This window comes from Chiloscyllium plagiosum, chromosome 15 (genome assembly GCF_004010195.1).
Source record: "Chiloscyllium plagiosum isolate BGI_BamShark_2017 chromosome 15, ASM401019v2, whole genome shotgun sequence".
NCBI classification, from domain to species: Eukaryota; Metazoa; Chordata; class Chondrichthyes; order Orectolobiformes; family Hemiscylliidae; genus Chiloscyllium; species Chiloscyllium plagiosum.
Window position 1 is genome coordinate 15,814,954 of NC_057724.1, and position 19,725 is coordinate 15,834,678.

At 40.9% G+C, this 19,725-nt stretch overlaps 1 protein-coding gene across 1 annotated transcript in view; it reads right to left on the bottom strand.

Moving 5' to 3' along the window:
• The window catches only part of LOC122557128 (interleukin-13 receptor subunit alpha-2-like), a 27,574-nt gene extending 8,133 nt beyond the window's left edge, over positions 1–19,441 (bottom strand). The window contains exons 1-7 of the mRNA XM_043704468.1: positions 19,382–19,441; positions 11,132–11,239; positions 10,868–11,016; positions 8,452–8,605; positions 5,809–5,929; positions 3,872–4,056; positions 614–759 (exon numbers count right to left, since the gene is read on the bottom strand). Of these exons, the coding sequence (XP_043560403.1) occupies positions 614–759; positions 3,872–4,056; positions 5,809–5,929; positions 8,452–8,605; positions 10,868–11,016; positions 11,132–11,207 (831 nt within the window). The 5' untranslated portion in view covers positions 11,208–11,239; positions 19,382–19,441. The remainder of the gene's footprint in view (positions 1–613; positions 760–3,871; positions 4,057–5,808; positions 5,930–8,451; positions 8,606–10,867; positions 11,017–11,131; positions 11,240–19,381) is intronic.
• Positions 19,442–19,725: the final 284 nt, after the last annotated feature.

The following is a 19,725-nucleotide window of genomic DNA, read 5'->3' on the forward strand; positions in this document are numbered from 1 at the left end:
GCATGGTACTCATCCATAGATTCAATCAATAAGCACATTGACCTGGACCCAATATACCGGCCACTGCAGCGGACAGCTGGAACTGACAACCGGAAGCGGCAGGTACAAATCACTATAAATGCCGGAGGAAACATCACAGAAGCGCTTCACAGGAGGCTCCCAAGCACTGAGGATGACACCTAGACAGGGGACGAAACATCTGCAACACAAATTCCCAGCTTGGCGAACAGAACCACAACATTATTAAGCACATCAGGGTGAAAGGAATATAAGTATATATTGCTAGAGTGAGATAGGATCAAGTTGGTGTGATGCTCAAACATTAGATTAGACCAAATGTGCTGAATAGTTCTGTTTCATTGTTCTAATAGTTGAGGAAGTTGATGCAGAATATTGGTTGCTGGCAAGGCAGATGGAGGAACTGTCACACGCAGATTAAGTTATCAGATTCACAACCATAAAAAAAAGCAGAAGGGTGTGAGGTGCTCAGATCTCATTCAACATGTGCACAAATCAAACAGCAGCCCTGCCTCAGGATATGTAACTTGCTGTGCAATCAAGGACAAACTGTGCAAAGATTAAAGTGAATTGTTCAAGTGATTAGATTGCCTACCTCCCAGTCAGAGCTTTTGCCACGGAACTGCAACTCATATTTCAGGCAGTGAGGCTTGATTTTTCCTGCTGGGGGTTCCCATTGGATAGAAATGGTATCTGCGCTTGATAATGTCAACTTTACCTCAGCAGGGGCTGCTGCCTTAACTGAAAATGCAATAATTATACTTCGTGAGTTCAAACACAAGCATCGATTTAATGCAATCCACTAGGGCCATTTCACGTGACTGAATAAAGTTTGATGATGTTAAATTATATTTATTTAGTTTGTAGGAATTCACACATTCTTAACAAATTGTTTCAGTGGAGGATAACATAGACAAGGTTGTGTCAGAAGCATTGTGTAAGGAAGCAATGTTTTTAGGGACCTGCATAGAGCTGTGCAGCAAATAACAGCCAGCTGCCACAATATTGCCTGTTGTAGTCAAAGAACAAGTAATAGTCGACTTGTCTCTGGTTCCTCTCAGAATTAGTATCAGTGTGCTTACAAGCAGGTGACGAACACCATACGTTCTAAAGGGAACACATTAATCACTTTCCCAGTAGAGATTTAGAAGCAGTAATTAATGACGCTGAAGCCCTCATTCTGCAGACGCCCCTGTAAAAGGCAGCTTCACAGATTGTATTTACATTATACTTCACAACTCCAGAGTCTACACGACTGCACTGACTCAACTCAATTAACTCAGCTGTTCTGGCAGCTGGGTAATGCTTTTATAATGTCTTAAAAATTCTTTCACAAGCTTCTTTCTAGAACTAGTGTGATCCTGGCACATGCATTATGCAGTCTGTAAAGAAGTTCCAGGTTTTTATACCTTGTGCCGATGAAAGAACAGTGAAATATCCCAAGTCAGGATGATACGAGACTAGGAGAACTTAAAACGTGTGGTGTTCTCATGTACTTGTATCCCATGTCCTTGAAGTGTAAGGCATCCCAGGATTGGAAAGTGGTATGGAAGATGACTTGGTTGGTTGCTGCAATGCAGCTTGGATATGGTAAACACAGCAGTGCATCAGAATGTTTAAAACCGTGTAGAAGGACTGCTCGGTCCTGGTGTGGAGATTGTTTGAATATTGCAGGAGCTGCATTCATGGAGGCAAATGGGAGGATTCAATCACATTCTTGACTTGAGCCCTGGACAGGCTTTGGGGAGTTAATCTGTTGGAATTCACACTTTCTGACTTGATCTGGTAGTCCCAGTATTTATCATTGTTAAACTTTTAGTCAACGGTAACCTCCAATATCTCGATAGTTGGGGATTCAGATGTTCAGCAGAAAAGATTCTCTTTTGTTGAAGAGGGTCATTGTCAGGAGTTTGGGTGCCACTCATCAGAAAAAGGCTGAATTTTGTCCAGTTCTTGTAGGATACAGGTGGGTATTGCTTCACAATCTGAGTTGTCAACATTGCTGAGCATTGTGCAACCATTGGCTGACCTTATGGTGGATGGAAGGTCATTGATTAGGCTGCTGAAGATGATTTGACCTCAGCTGTGACTTTCAGGACCTCCTGCAGCCAAGTCGACTGACTTTGGACAACAGAACCATTTTCCTTTATGTTAAGTATGACTGCAAATAGTGGAGAACTTTTGTTGATTCCCATTGACGTTGGTTTCATTGGGGATCATTGATGCTATGTGTGGTCAAATGCAATGTTTATATAGAGGCTTTCCACTCTCACGTTACCTCTGGAATTGAGCAATTTTGTCCTTGTTTGAATAAAGGTTGTAATAATGTCTGGAGTTAAGTCCAGTAGAACACAGACCGTGCCTAAGTGATCAAGCTTTTCCTAAATGTTGCTCAATGGCACAACTTTCCATCATTTTGCTGATGATTGAGGTGAGGTTGCTGGTTTGGCAATTTGTGGTACTGCTCCCTCTGTCTTTGTACTTGACTCAGCAGACACTGGAGTCTTCAAAGAATTACTTTGCAAATCAGAGAAGTCCTGTTGCGTCCTGCAATACAGCCATTGTGATTGGAAAAGAACCAAAGGAAGTAGTTTGAAAAAACCACCACCTCTTTCAGAAGAAGAAAAAAGACTCTCCAAAATTCATAATGTAATTCTCACTCCCAAATGGAGAACTGTCACTGAAGTGTGCAACTATTGTAGGAAGTTCCTCTCATTAATGTTAAAGAGTTCGATCACAAAGTATTGATCATGCCTCCCTTAAATTAAATCGAGTAGGCAGAGCAAATATTTACCCAGATATGATCCAGATCAGAAACAAGCAGCATCTATTACTTCTGGAAATTATTGTTTTGGAATTCCTGGTATAAACGAGAGAGAGTATGGATATGATAAATGCTCTTTTTGCAACCATTATTGTTTGTGGAACAAATGTTGGCTAGGAAATGCAAAGTGTTGGGAGTGTGGGACTGAAAAAGCACAGCAGGTCAGGCAGCATCTGAGGAGCAGGAGAACTGATGTCTCGGGCATAACCACATGGGATCAATGTGGACTTCATTAGTTTCCTCGATTCCCACCCCCCCCCATCCCCAACACATTATCCCAGTCCCAAGCCTCCAACATGGCACCGTGTCTTGACCTGTCCATCTTCCTTCCCACCCATCTGCTCCACCCTCCTCTCCGACCTCTCACCTTTCCTCCCCTCCTTCATCTTCCTATCACATTTCCAGCTACCTTACCCCCACCCCAGCCCCACCCCCATACCATTTTTCTCTCAGCCCCCTCGGCCCACAAGCCTCATTCCTGATGAAGGGTTTATGCCTGATCTGCTGTGCTTTTCTAATACCAGACTCTCGACTCTGATCTCCAGCATCTGCAGTCCTCACTTTCACCTAGGAAATGTAAAGAACTTCATAATTCTTTTCAAATAGGGTTGGGGACATGATGCTGATAGGAAATACAATATATTTTTCTAACATTAATGTAGGCACACCTACATTTCTTTTATAAGTACAAATTGTCTGCTTCAAAAATAAATTGAGTAACTGCAGCATCCTTGAAAGGAGTTCAGGAAAAGTTGAAAGTCCTTTAATGAGTTCTAACAAGTTACCCATCTAACCTTCACTGTCAGCCAAGGTTCAACAATTGGGGTAGCAGCTCTACGCTTGGTTAAGCCTCTGATTCAGTCCTATACATTTAGAGATGAATAGAGGCATTGATGTCTCCTTGGCAATGTGCTCAATATCTGTTGAAGCCAGTTGAAATGCATTCAGAATGAATCACTACTGCCTTCAAATAATTATTACAAAATGAATGACTCAAATGTCTGAATTAAAAAGATCTAATCATCATACCTAAATCCTGAAGCTGTAATGTGAAGTATGCTGGTCTCACTGGTTCCATTTCCAAGGAGCCATTTATGCATATGTTGAAATCAGTGAATTCAATCAGATCATCACTTTGAAAATGGCAACCAACAGTACGCCCCTGATGTTTAATGTAATTATTGCATTGCATTGTTTGCTCCAGATCTTCATGCCTGTCAATATTATTAAAAAAATTGATGGTAGAGTTTCTAGCAATCTGAGTCCAAGTCAAAGCAAGGCACTATTGGTAATAAGAATCCTAAGAGTCCTGCATCATGCAGAACTAATGTTTTCAAAAAAAGTCAATTAAAACAAATGAAAATGAAGGCAGTGCATTCTATGCTTGATTTAAAAAATACAGCAACAAAATTAACTATATCTGTAACAATGTTTAATGGGTATCTACTGTGCATATTCCTAAAATTTTCTCAAGTTAATGCAAAAAATCTACTAGGCCACTATTTTTAACATAAATACTTAAATACATTTATTTATTTATTAGGAATTACAGCAGAAGATTTAGGCAGGAGATAAAACTAAATGCAAAAAAAAACTCCACAACTATTCATTTTGGCACTTTACATTTTCAATTTACAATATACTGTCATTTTTCTAACTTCAGTCATGGAGACTGTCTTTAGAAGTACAGGTAAGCAAAGTTTTTAGATTAGATAACTTACAGTGTGGAAACAGGCCCTTCGGCCCAACAAGTCCACACCCACCCTCCAAAAAGCAACCCACCCAGTCCCATTCCCCTACATTTACTCCTTCACCTAACACTACGGACAACCTAGCATAGCCAATTCACCTAACCTGCACATCTTTAGACTGTGGGAGGAAACCCACGCAGACAGTTGCCCGAGGCGGGATTTGAATCCAGGTCTCTGGTGCTGTGAGGCAGCAGTGCTAACCACCATGCCACCATGCTGCCTGGTCATTTAAAAAAAACACTAAAATGTAGATGGAGAATTGCAGCTGGAAGCATAAAAAGTGGAATTTCTAACCTAAAAATTGGACTTTTCTCCAAAACAGTATCTTCATTTCATTGTTTTAAGTGTATTATTTTGTTGTTTAGAAAGTACAACATGAAATGACGTGAGCAACAAGCAGGTAAATAGAATTAAATTAGTGACTTATGTGGAGGAAAACATTACATCAGATGGGAAGGGTCAAACACTTTCCTTTTGTGTTATTATGTAACACGATCAGCGAAAAGATGTCTTTTTTTCCAATGAATCTATTTTCTGATTTTACGCCAGACCAATATAGGAAAGTACTTTAACTAGGAAGTGCCTGCCCGAGCCTGCATCCTTAACGACAAAGACTATTTATGGTTAAATCATCAACTCAAGTCCTGAGAGTGAAATTGTTAGGATTGATCATTGACCTCTCTGAATCGACAGCAACCTCTGAAGTCCACACATAGTTATACACACAAGATGCTATCAGTGATTCCTTGCTTTCTCAAAACAGGGTCCATAGTTAAAGAAAATAATACCTTGCCCTGGTAAGTAAAAATAGAAGTCACTGAATTGACAGGACTTGATATTCATGCCATGGCTGAACTTTGGCAAAAATTGATCAAGTTTTAATTTCGGAGAATTTCATTGAGTGTTTCTCTCTGTAAGTCTAAAAGATCCCTTAACTTGGCATTATATTCAAACTGGCAATTAGGAATGGGAAATCCACAGAACAAAAGGTCTCTAGATTCTTTGAGATTAAAGATAAATGGTGTCATTTTGTTGATAACGACAAAAATCAACATCCAGGAGTTCATGGATTAATCACAACATGAATCCGACTTCTTTTGACATATTAACAAAAGAAGCAATTCTATATCCCTTTCTTGATGCCTGAGCAATGGACCAAAATACTACTGTTTAAACAAACCTATTTCATTGAGCGGTCAGCACAGTGGTACATACCAATAATAGAGGGTGTAATTGATAGTCTGTGGAACAGCCATACCATCCTTCCACAGGCATTCCATATATTCGAAGTTGTAAACTATGCATTGCAAATCCTTAACTTTGGAGTCTGCATGTCCTTTGAGGAAAGAGAAAACATTACCTGTTATTTGTGACATAAGTGCATGCAACAAGAAGTCAATCAAAAACATCTCATTTTTCACTTCGATTCAAAATGGCTGGTTATTCACTGTAATGGGGATGTTGGGAAATACCTTGGGCGTGTTGTATTCCATTCCATAATAATAAGATGTACATTCAAGCAACCAGGTTTAAATAACATTACTTTGTACACCAATGGAAACACCAGATAGAACAATGGAAAGAAAGATCAACGATGTTTATTTACATTGCACTTTTTATCACAACTGGACAAAGTATTTTTATAAAGGAAGTGAAGGCTGCGGAAAATGCAGAGAAAAAGATTTATCACGGTGGGGGACTTCAGTTAAGTAGATAGATTGTAGAAATTGGAACTATTCTCCTCAGACAAGAGTTTCGAGAGATTTGATGGATGCGTTCAAAATCATGCCGGGTGCAGGCACAATATTAGAAACATAGAAAATGGGTACAGGAGTATGCCACTTGGCCCTTTGAGCCTGAACCACCCCTGAATATGGTCATGGCTGACCAGACAATCTCAGTGTCCCACTCCCATTTTCTCTCCATAACCCTTTGGCTGCAAGGGTCACATCCAGTGTCCCTCTTGCTTATATCAAATGAACTGGCTCCATAAGCTTTCTGCGGGAGAGAGTTCCACAGGTTCACAACTCTGAGTGAAAAAACATTCTTCCTCATCTCAGTCCTGAATGGCTTACCCCTTATTTTCAGACTGTGACCTCTAGTTCTGGACTTCCCCAACATCAGGAAATTCTTCCCACATCTAGCCTGTCCAGTCCCATCAGGATTTTATATGTTTCTATGAGATTCCCCATCACTCTAAATTCCAGCGAGTACAAACCCAGTCGAACCAGTCTTTCTTATGTCAGTTTTGCTTTCCCGGGAATTGCTCCCATTAGAAGGGTTAGATGCAAGGTCACAGAGAAAGTGGGGCTAGCTAAGTCGCACTTACACACAGCTGTCATTGACATAACAGGCCAAATCACATCCTCATCAGAAAAAGGGTCACTAAACTTAAAACATTAACACTGTTTTGCTCTGTACAGATGCTGCCAGACCTGCTGAGTTTCTCTACCACTTTGTTTTGCTTTCCCACTTCCAACATGTGTTTCTTTTTCAAGATTGTGACATCTTGATCTTCAAATCTCAATCCATCTTCATTTGAAGGGTCGGGATCTCATGATATTTTTGACAGAAAAACTGGCACCATCCAAACGGTAGTTAAACCTAGCATAACCAACCAAGACTTTGAGGCATCCTAGTAGTCTGTGAAGACCCATTTAACGCCATATCACAACAATGGTACACGAACATTTGAGCAGAGATCTCAGATGCACTCTCACTCTTCCCTGTTCCAATTGGAATATTTGGCATTGCACTAGCTTCTGACCAATATCAAAGGCTGTCAATGATGTTCTTTGTAGAAACCAGAGTGTGTGGCAACATATGCACATGTTAATATGATCTTTCACTTGTGCATTTATCTACCTTTGTAGGTCCAACATCTCCCATATGTGCCTTGACTCAGGTATACTAACTGGTCGAGTTCAGAATCCCAACCTCTGTATATAATTGGGAACACTATAGCCAGTAATTGTGTAATACCACTACTAATCATGGGATACATTCATGTTTCACATGCTGTTTGTGTGGTGATCATTCCACTTTCAGCATGAAAGTCTTGGCTGTTTAAGCAGCCATCTGGCTTGGACCAACAGAAATTGAGGAATATTACCAAAACGTTCTGAGGGAGAACCACATCAGACTTGAAACATTAAGTTTGTCTCTCTCACTCTATAGATGGTACCAGAACTTTTGAATTTCTCCAGTACATTGTTTGTATTTTGGAATGTAAATTGCCCTTTAGGATTTGGATGTTAAATCAAGATTGGTTCATGATATTTACCAGTTTGTTTGGAATGGAACCCCACATTGTACAGGTGTGGCACGTGATCTGTTTTAGTGGAAAATTAAACCAGCTGTCTCATGATTTGGAAAGTAAATACTCATGGGATGTATGTGACACAAAAAAAGTGAGAACTTATTGTCCATCACTAATTGTTCTTGAGAAGTGAGTGGTGAGCTGCCTTCTTAAATGACTGCAATTTGCAGAGCAGTGTCATTTTAATTCTGTTTCTGGGATGTAGGTACTGCTGGATTATGATCGCCCAACTCTAATTGCCCACAGGGCAGTTAAATGTCAACTACATTGTTGTGGGTCTGGTACCACACATAGGCCAGACAAGGGTAAAGATGGCAGATTTCCTTCTCAAAAGGACTAGTGAACCTGATGAGTTTAAGTGAAGAAGTGTGTTTAATTCGCTTATCCTTTTTTTTGGAAAAGGAGTTGAAATACTTCCATTCTTATCTCTAAACAGAATGTGCACGTTTTATAATTAATAAGTGTTATTAGCATTTGCCATACTGTAGAACAACAGCAGAAAGTTGAAACATTAATTCTACTCTATATGGAGTTTTTACCTTCCAGGGGTGGCCTGTATATTATTTCTACCCAGTCACTTTGTAACTCCATCGCACTCTTACATTGGTCTTTAACCAAGGTCCGGACTTTCACTATTATTTCCTCGTTAAAGTTAAATCCGTCAGTGTACTCCAGTTGTTTGGTGATCACACGCTGTCAGAAAGAAGCAAATCAATCACAGATTCAAAAGGTAAAAGCATCCCCATTCAACGCTTTTCATGTGTGATGAAAAAGACTTTTAAATTTGCAGTTCACATAGTTTCATTTCTTTATTCACAGTAGAACATGAGAGACCCAATTTAAGGAAAAGGAAAGACTTAAACAAAATTCAAATGTGTTTATTCTACAAGGAAAGTACAGATGAGAGAAAATGAATAATTTTTATTTTCCAATTTACCCAAATGATGCAAAACATGCTGCCTCTATTAGACTTGTCTAATTACCATGACAAGCTTCTTAGCTCCAAGTTCAGAAGAAAACCATTGATTACCCCAATGGCACAGCTAAGTTTCACATGAGTGCCAGTTTTGAACCATGGCTTCTGAGCTGCTAGAATAACATTGGGAATCCTTCACACAAGACATGACAACTGACAGAAAGGAGGTTTCCATCCTATCATCCATAGCATTCACTAGGACGTAAAAGTGCAGTTCACTCATTGCACCACCATCTCAAAATGGTGTCTTCAGGAAAGCTAAGAACTGCCCTCGAAGCGGCTGCGGAGGGGGGAATGAGACTATCACAGACCTCCTTCTGGAATGTGCCTATGCAGAAGAAGTCTGGAGAGGAATGCAGTGGTGTTTGTCGAGGTTTCTTCACGAGCAGCTCTGTGACGCAGGACTCCGTGCTCTACGGTCTGTTCCCCGAGACGAACATCAACTGTGCCTGGAGGATCATAACCTCGGTGAAGGACCCTCTCTGGACGGTCCGAAACCTGTTGATCTTCCAGCTGAAGGAGTTGACCCTGACTGAGTATCGCAGACTGGCACATTCCAAGGTCCAGGACTACATGTCGAGGAACGTGCTGAAGCTTGGGGCAGCTGCCGCCAAGGTGCGGTGGGGAAAGACCACTGTGTAACGTCTGCCTGCCTAAGCACAGGGGTCCGGCTCAGTAAGGGGGCTCCGCTGACCCCCCCTGCTAAATATGTAATCGTACAGACCTGTATATATGAATGATTACTGTCTCTGTATACCAAGAAATGGAATGTTTATGGATGTATGGCATGACCAAGTGTACATATCATCAAAATATTTTATGAATAAAGTATATTTTTGAAATTAAAAAAAGGTCTTCAAGAAAGCTAGAGAAATGAGTCATGTGTGCAACAGATGTGCACTGTTGCAAAATAGCCTGAAGGATGGACTGCAAACTATACAGAAAAGGAAGAAAAGGAGACACACAGAGACTTGCACTTTCATAGCAGCTTTTATGAAACATTTCAAAGTGTTTCCCAATCCACGAAGTATTTTTGAAGTGCAGTCCTTTCTAACATAAAAACATGACAGTGTCATGATGACCTGATCATCTGTTTTTCATCATATTCATTGTAAGATAGATATTTGTCTGGCACATGCGGTAACTTTTCTGCTCTGCTTCATACCACCACCTTGGGCTAATTGACATTCATTGCGGACGTGGATGGTGGGGGCTGGAGGGGGGCAGGGTGGCGGTGTCAATTGATTGGAGAACATTGTAATAGTCACAAAACAAACACTGAAGTAAATAATCCCCTTTTAAAATGGAGGAGCACTGCAGAACTGGGTTTTTCTAGAAACTGTACTTCAATGGTGGTTTAAATTAAGTCCTCTTGGTATCTTCATTTGTTGAGACTGGAGTCCTTTTTGGAAACATTTTCCACCACGTCATTCTGGCTTCATGTTTCAATCTTGTGCACCGTTGACAAATGAATGCTGAATGCAAAGCATCAGCTGGTTGCATTTCAATTTGTAACCAAAATATTTGACTTGATGGAATCAAAAGAATAATTAATTTCTGTGCAGGGGTTTTCCAAAGCTTCACTAATCTCAGTTTACTTGGAATGAACAAAATAAAAATGATTCTGACTACATGTGTCAAGGATGGTCCTAGCTGACCAACTACGGAATGGAACTGGCATGGAGACATGCCATTGTTTCTAATCATATTCATCATATTTTATGCTGGGTTGGACATTCTCAAGTGTCCTATTAAGAAGCAATGCAGATGTGAGAAAATATATATCAGAAGCTTTTTCTTAAAGCATTATTGCAGAGGGAACTGCTGGCCAGTTATCTTCACTGCTTTTAAACTAAATATGGATCCCTTTGGGTTTTCTGCACTAATTGAAGATGGGTGTTTTTAAAAATACATAGAAAATAGAAAAAGTATTCTCTGATATGTTGGAAAAGTGACATTTCATCTTCAATGAGTTTTACCTTACAGTTTGTCGAATTGATATTGCAATAGGACAACATGTACCGCACACATAATTTCTTGTTGGCTAAACTGGTGGGAGCTTGCCAACACATGCGAAGTGGTCCCAAGTAGCCAGGATCGATGACCTGCAGGTTTGTGGGTGGATCAACTGGAACAAAACAACATCTTTTAAGAGGAATTTTGAAATGAAAGGTTTTGAAAAGTTTTGTAATTGAAGAGCACATTTTAGTTAAATGTACAGTTTCCAAACCTTGAGATCATACCTGAGGTTAGCATCTCTGAGTCAGCACTTTGCCATAACATTAGAGCAAAAAAGACAGTAATGCTCTTCAGATCCATGGTTCAACGTGCACAAGAACTGCTCAGTTACCCTGAATGAGAAAACTATGTATAAATCCATCTATGATACTGCAGTTAGCTTTGCAATATACTACAATAAGATATGTAAAAACCTAATTAGACATTTTTAATTTACACATAAGCCATATACATTCACACTTTTTAATAAAAGTAGAACATTTAAAATGTTTGAATGTTTATGTAATCATATAATATAAAATAAACATTATACAAATCTGCTTTTGTTTATGTTGTGTTGATGTGAAGCATTATTAAAACCTTTACGGCACAATTCAAAGTCACTTTGCTGTGATACATCAATTTATGCAATTCCAGTTTGGCTCTCATCAGTGGGATAGGTATTCATTGTCAACAATTTACAATGCACCAGAAATATTCAAATCTTTAAACAGAACATTGTAATATGAGGACATTATCCGGTCCATTATTTCAAATCTTTATGACAGAAATTGCAGAGTTATGGAGGACAATTTCATTGTGGTCAAAAGCATTAAAGGAACACAAAGACTGAGATTAACACGAGAGACAGGAACATCTGAATGAGTAGTCAATATTTGCAATCCTCCCTGATACACTTTTCAATTCCAACTTGCATTTTCAAAAAGAGATACATTATTGGTAGTGTAATCTGTAACTTCCCGTTTGGAAATTGAAACATCAGTACTGTTTATTAGGGAATTCTCTGTTCAGATAAGCTCAGTAGATCTCTGTCTCTTCAATTTATTTACTGAATGCACACAATGATCTTGCAATAGACACCTCTGTCCAGTTCCAACCATCTTGCAGAGTCTGGAGTTTAGATTAGATTAGCTACAGTATGGTAACAGGCCATTCAGCCAACAAGTCCACACTAACCCTCCAAAGAGTAACCCACTCAGACCCACTCCCCTACCCTACATTTACTCTTGACTAATGCACCTAACACTATGGGCAATTTAACATGGCCAATTCACCTAACCTGCACATCTTTGGCTAATTACTAAAGTCCTTTTAATCCCAACATAACTCAGGCATTTCAATGGCCAATAGTCACAGGGACAATGCAGACTGGAGTAGTATCTCAGGACCATGTGGAATCCAAGACACAGCAGACTCTATGGGAATTTCACACATAATCAAAGAATCCAATGGACAATTCCTCTGTACCTATTACAGTATGAAGGGTCAGAGGCTTTTGGTTTTGATAAGTTTATAGTTGCCAAGAGAAAGTTCAGAGGATTAAAAATAGAGTTTAACTTCTAGATAACTATTAAACTGACAGCCACTGTTTCCATTTCAAACCCACTCACTCTCACAATTATCTCGACTACACCTCCTCTCACTCACCCTCTTGCAAAAATGCTATCCCATACTTCCAATCCATCTGCCTCTTCAGCATCTGCTCTCAGGATGAGGCAGTCCACTCCAAGACATCCCAGATATCCTCCTACTTCAGGGACCATAGTTTCCCCTCTTTAGTAATTAAGGATGCACTCAACATCATCTCCTCCATCTGCCCTCAAACACTCCCCACCCAAAAAAGAATAAGGACAGAGTCCCCTTAGTGCTCACATGCCATCTCACTAATTTCTCAATCCAAATCATGATCCTCCGATATTTATTCCACCCACAATTAGACCCCACCACCAAAAAGATATTTCCTTCCCCACCCCTGTCAGCTTTCTGCAGGGACTGCTCACTCAGCAACTCAAAACACCTGGACCAACCTCTCCATCCCACCCGGTACCTTTCCATGCAACCGTAAAAGGTGCAACACCTGCCCCTACACCTCCTCTTTCACCTCCATCCAAGGCCCCAGACAATCCATCCAGTTCCAGAGATTCCCCTGCCCTTCATCCAACCTGATCTATTGTACCTGTTGCTCCCAATATGGTTTCCTCTATATCAGGGAGACCAAACGCAGACTCAGGGACTGGTTTGCGGAGCATCTGTGTTCTGCACATGTCAATCAACCTGACTTTCCAGTTACCATCCATTTTAATTCCCCCTCCCACTACCCCCAGTGACATGTCCATGCTTGATCTCTTCTACTGTCAGAGTGAGGGCCAAATGTAAGCTGGAAGAACACCACCTTTTGTTTTGTTTGGGAAGCTTACAGCCCAATGGCCTCAACATTGACTTCACCAGCTTAAAAGTCCCTCCTCCCATGTCCAGCCCTCCCCCTCCCTGACCTAACCTGTCCATCTCAAAATGGAGAAAGGTGACCAGTGGTGACTACTTTGTGGGTGGCACGGTGGCACAGTGGTTAGCCTGCTGCCTCACAGCGCCAGAGACCCGGGTTCAATCCCGCCTCAGGCGACTGACTGTGTGGAGTGGGCGGCACGGTGGCACAGTGGTTAGCACTGCTGCCTCACAGCGCCAGAGACCCGGGTTCAATTCCCGCCTCAGGTGACCGACTGTGTGGAGCTTGCACGTTCTCCCCGTGTCTGCGTGGGTTTCCTCCGGGTGCTCCGGTTTCCTCCCACAGTCCAAAGATGTGCAGGTGAGGTGAATTGGCCATGCTAAATTGCCCGTAGTGTTAGGTAAGGGGTAAATGTTGGGGTATGGGAGGGTTGCGCTTTGGCGGGTCGGTGTGAACTTGTTGGGCCGAAGGGCCTGTTTCCACACTGTAAGTAATCTAATCTTCCTACTCACCTGTTTGCTCCACCCTTCCCACTGACCAATCACAATAACCCCCTGCATCCACCCATCTTCATCCCACCTACCCTTTCCCCAGCACCACCCACCTCCCTCTACATACCTCTGGGCTCCCCGCTTCCTCCCCAGTCCTGACAAAGGGTTTTGGCCCAAAGCGTTGACGTTCCTGCTCCTTGGATGCTGTCAGACGTGCCGTGCTTCTCCAGCCTCACATCTATTGACTCTGACCTCCAGTATTTGCAGTCCTTACTGTCTCCGTCAGTGATTCTGCCTTGATCCAGTAAAGGCACATCTTGAACTAGCTTCAGTAATGCATCTGACCTGCTGTTGCTCTCCAATTACAGCAAAGTCCCTGTTATCTGGCTCCCAAGTGTCTGGAATTCCCCTTTTCAAAATCACTACATGAGAAGTTGGATGCTAACAATCTGGAAAATGAGGACTTTTCAACAATCAATCACAGGGCATCCCAAAGCACATTCCAAATCAACACAATACTCTGCAAGTACAGCTACCATTATAGTATTGAAATACAGCAGCCAACTTAGGAGGTAAAGACCTAGTGGCATTATCGTTGAACTATTAATCCAGAGAGGCGAAAGTGAGGACTGCAGATGCTGGAGATCAGAGTCAAGATTAGAGTGGTGCTGGTAAAGCACAGCAGGTCAGGCAGCATCCGAGGAGCAGGAAAATCGAAGTTTCAGGCAGGAGCCCTTCATCAGGAATGGCTCATTCCTGATGAAGGGCTGTTGCCCGAAACGTTGATGTTCCTGCTCCTCGGATGCTGCCTGACCTGCTGTGCTTTTCCAGCACCACTCTAATCTTGACTATTAATCCAGAGACTCTAATCAGATTCTGGGAAGCTAGGTTTGTATCCTGCTACAGAAGAGTGGTGGAATTTAAATCAATAGAGAACCTAATGGTGACTATGAATCCATTGTCGAAAAAATACATCTGGTTCACTAATATCCCAAATGGCCAGCCTTACCTGATCTGGCCCTCATATGACTCCAGGCCCAGAGCAATGTAATTGGATCTGAACTGCTCTGTGGGCAATTAGGGATGGCCAATAAATGGCAGCCCAGCCAGTGACGCACACATCTTGTGAATGCCTTTTCCAAAAAAAAATTGCACATAGCAAATAAATTATTTTCATCAGTGACTTTGGTTGAAAGGCAAATTTTAGCTCGGAGACCACAAGGAACAAGCTTACTCCTCCAAAATAGAAAGAGTAGTAGGTTGACCTGGGTTTCTCATCCGCAAGAGGGCACCTTGAAATTGTAGCACTCCCTCGATACTGCACTGCAGGGTCATTCTACATTTTGAGCTTACATATTGCAGTGGAACTCACACCTGAATCTGGATTATGGTTTATGGGTTCAAGTATGAACATACCAAACTGAACCACAGCTAAAAAAAAAAGAGCTGCCAATTCTTCACAACTAAACTCTTGCTTATGATATCTGTGAAAACAGATTTTTGTAAACTCATGGTGAGCAATTTAGGCCATATTAACCTGAAACAGATCACAGTGCTTTAATTTTTAATCTGTCTCGGTGGTTATAGTCATTTCTACCATGACAAGATGTATCCATTTTCAACTTTCTCAGACTTCTGAAAATCCCAGGACATCAGACCAGAAGAATCGCTACTTCACTGAACTTTCCAAACATAATTAACACCAAGACTTAACTGAAAATATTAGTTAAACTTGGATTTTTAATCCCACATTTGCATCTAATTTTGATCTGAACACTTGAAACCTGAGATAACCTAGTAGCAAAAGCAAAGCCATTAGCCACAATAAAAAAAATGTAATCTTGAAGCCTGATCACTCTAGATATTTGTTCTAAACTGCAGCTGCCAAGTCAAATATCCTGCAGGTGGGGCAGTACTCTCTCGCTCTGACTCTGACTTGCAACAATTATAAAATTCTTGGAAAGAGTGAGTACAAAGAGTGCAATTTACACAAATGACAATAATAATAAAAGCATTTCAGAAGGATGAGCTCTTTCTACTTTCGTTATACAATACATACACAACAGCAGGTAACTTACTTCCTGACTCCCCAAAGCCTATCCACCATCTAAAAAGGCACAAGTCAGGAGTGTGATGGAATACTCCACACTTGCCTGGATGGGTAGAGCTACAGCAACTCAAGAAACTGGACACATCCAGGACAAAGCATCCTGCTTGACTGGCACCACAAACACAAGCATTCACTCCCATCACTGACATTCAGTACACACTGCTGCTATCAGACACACTACAAAAATTCAAAGATCCTCAGACAGTCCCTTCCAAACCCACAATCCACTTCCTTCAGAACAATAAGGATAGTAGATATATGGGAATACCTTCAAGTTCCCCTCCAAGCCTGATTTGGAAATATAACATGACAGGTTATTCTCAATGTGTTTTTGTTGCAAGGGAATCATTTTATGAAGAGACTGGTGGCTCACCCATTATCCCCTCCCAGTTGTGCAATCCATCTGATTTTTAACCCAGTGATCACCACCATGATGCATTAAACTAATTGAGTACGTATCAATAGTAGGAAGAATATTTGGCATTTTGAAGATGGCGGGAGAGGCAGCAAGCCTGAAGAAAATGAAGCAGTGAGGAGCTAGATGCAGGGTCCTGCCAGATTTCTTCCCACTCCCACGCAATTTTGTCAGTGGTGGGAAAATGGACGGATTGGTCATTTGCTGAGAGATGAACTCAGCCACTTAATTGGTCAATTATGGCTCCACTTCCAGCCTTGCTGCCATCTTCCCCATATCATGACAACTACTGACACATTCAAAGACCACCCAGTGAAACCTGCTAGTAGACTCTGGAGTAGGTCCTCTGTCTTGGTCACTCACGGCCCACAAAGATACTGAAATTAACCATCCTTCATAAAGGTAATAACTACCCATGACAATGGAGTCACCACCAACATATCACGTGGGGCTGTAGACTAAGGCCAACACAGTAAAAAAGGCTAAGTGGTTGAACACAGATTTATCAGACTCTTCTCACTCGTAGTATATTGCATCATTTCCTGCAATGACATGTAAATTTGCATAGATATATGTAAATATTCCTACTTTATCCATTTTATGTAATCTTAACATACTAACCAATAATATTACAATCTCTCCTTTCCTTTAAATATTTGTACTAGTGTTATTTGCAAGGAAGTAGGCTTGTGAGTGAGAAAGAGGATAATGATGAGCATTATTTACATAGAACTGCAACACAACTACATGTCAAACTATTCCTCAAGATATTTTATTAACTGGTTCAACCAGACTTAAATACTCAAAGTCACAGTTTTCATGTGCCTGTTCTTTCATCATGAAGATTACATTGAATGATGAATGATTTTTATTATCACATGTATTTTAAAATGAGAAATACAAGATAGGAAAAAGCATTCATTTGTTGATGCAACACAGTGCCATTTTGTTAGTGTAAGAATGAGAAAAATAAAAAGATATAGCTTAAAGACGATATTCACCTAAAGTCCTCAGATGTTGTCAGCAATACTGCTCACCTTTTTGACCACAGAGTCCCGAGGTCTGTTCCTATTCCTTCTACTGTCGCAGCATCGCCCCAATTGATGTCATTATCCCATAGGGCTCTGGTTTCTTATAGCCATACCACACTTCTTCAGGTCATACATCTACTCTTGTAGATGAAGGACTCTCACATTCTAGCTAACGTGAAGTGGTGGCAATTCATTTCTCAGATTGTAGAATAGTTGAAAGTGGTGTTCCCCAGGAGTCAGTGTCAGGACCTTTCTTTTCTGATTTATATAAACAAGTTAGAGATAAATTCGAAGTTGTTATTATGTTAGGGAGAATAGTGAATTGTAAAGGATGATATTGAAGGACTTCAAGAGACAGTGACAAATATACCAAATGGGCAGACATGTGGCAGAGAAATGTGAGGTAATGTGTTTTGATAGAAGGTACATGGAGACAGAATACAGGCTCAATGGTACAACCTTAAATGGAGTACAGGAACAAAGAATCATGGGGTTCATGCATACAATTCTCTGAAGGGGCCCGGCAAGTTGAAACAGTTATTAATAAAGCTAATAGGATCCTTGGGTTTATAAATAGAGGCATAGGGTATAAAAGTAATGAAGTGATGCTACACCTCTCCAAATCGTTGGTCAGACCACATTTGTAATATTGCGTTCAGTTCTGGGAATCCTATTTCAAGAAGGATGTTAAAGCTCTGGAGAGAGTTCATAGGAGATATATGAGAATGATACCAGGAGTTGGGGACTTTTAAATATAAAGGAAAGATTGGAAAACTTGGGCTTATTTCCATGAAGCAAAGAGGGTTAAGAGGTAACCTTAGAGAGCTGTTCAAAGTTATGAACAATTTTGACAGGGTAAAGAAGGATATTCTGTTTACACTAGTTGGTATGTCATAAGAAGGGGTCACAATTTCAAGATTGTCAGCAAGAAAGCTAGCAGTTAGATGAGAATTTACTCAGTTGTTAGGATTTGGACTGAGCTGCCCGGGAGTGGTGGAAGCAGATTCCATAGGTGGTCTCAAAAAGAGAGCTGGATATATATTTGAAAGCGATGGAGTTAGAGGGCCATTGAGAATGGGACTAGCTGGGTAGCTCTCTGGTGAACAGGTACTACTAAGACGTACTGACTTTCTGCACTGTAAAATTCTATTATTCTAATTTCACAAGCTGAAGGTAAACTTTCAGTGACATATCTGAATAATTACAGGATTATGCAGAACTCCACTTTAATAAAAATCCAAAACTGACTATTGCCTACGGAAGACAATTTATTTCTAATCAGTAATACATAAAATAGTCATTCTATATATCATTTGTAATCACGCATCAGGGATCCAATGAAGGAGTGTCGCTCCGAAAGCTAGTGTGCTTCCAATTAAACCTGTTGGACTATAACCTGGTGTTGTGTGATTTTTAACTTTGTACACCCCAGTCCAACACCGGCATCTCCGAATCATCTCTTGCGAGACAGTGAAACCCACGCTTACACCAATACAATGCACTGAATTTATGGGAAGCGATTAACTAATGTTCCTGGGAGCAGAATAGGAACATGTTAGCGACTGTGATAAAGTGCTGCACTATTGGTTAACCTAGAACTTATTCAATCGATGTACAGAGCGTTATTATTTTCCGTTAACGTCCCGTTTAAAACTTCAAATACAAAATCAGACAATTATGATGACAAAAGCACGGCTGATTCCCAGAAATAAACAAACTGCACGTAAAGCCCTTGAAGAAGAGAGATAGTAAACCTCAGTTAGTATTAAATTGTATGCCCATGTTTAATTTGTTTCATCAGGTACTGGTAAACAAAATAGCAACCGATATTCAATTTCCCAAAAGCACAGCACATGAGATTCTATTACAGCTCTATTTGATTCACAGGAACAGAAGGGCACGCTTACAAATGCAGCCGACTGTTGTGCCGATTCAGAAACTGAAAAGTAGAAACGAATTTGCTCGCAGATCCGTTAACACTCACCTGCTGGAATCCAGGCTCAGAACTGTCCTTCCACGAAGTTGGGAACTATCTGAGTGAACGCTGCTTGCGGGAGTGTCAGATATAAGGCCCCCTCAGCGCCCTCTCTGTGCACAACTCGAACTGCAGCCTATCGTTCTCTAAGTTCAGAGCCAGCTGCGCTTATTTTGCATGTAACTGGGTCGCCAGAGGAGCGAACCTGTTACCTGACGGGAGTAAACTTTGTAGACAGTAGACTCTTTGGAAATCACCACTACCTCCCACCTCGATGCAATTTGACACCGTATTACTTCCTGGAAGCAGATTGCGGTGCATGATTAAACTTGAAGGAGAATCACTGAATGGAA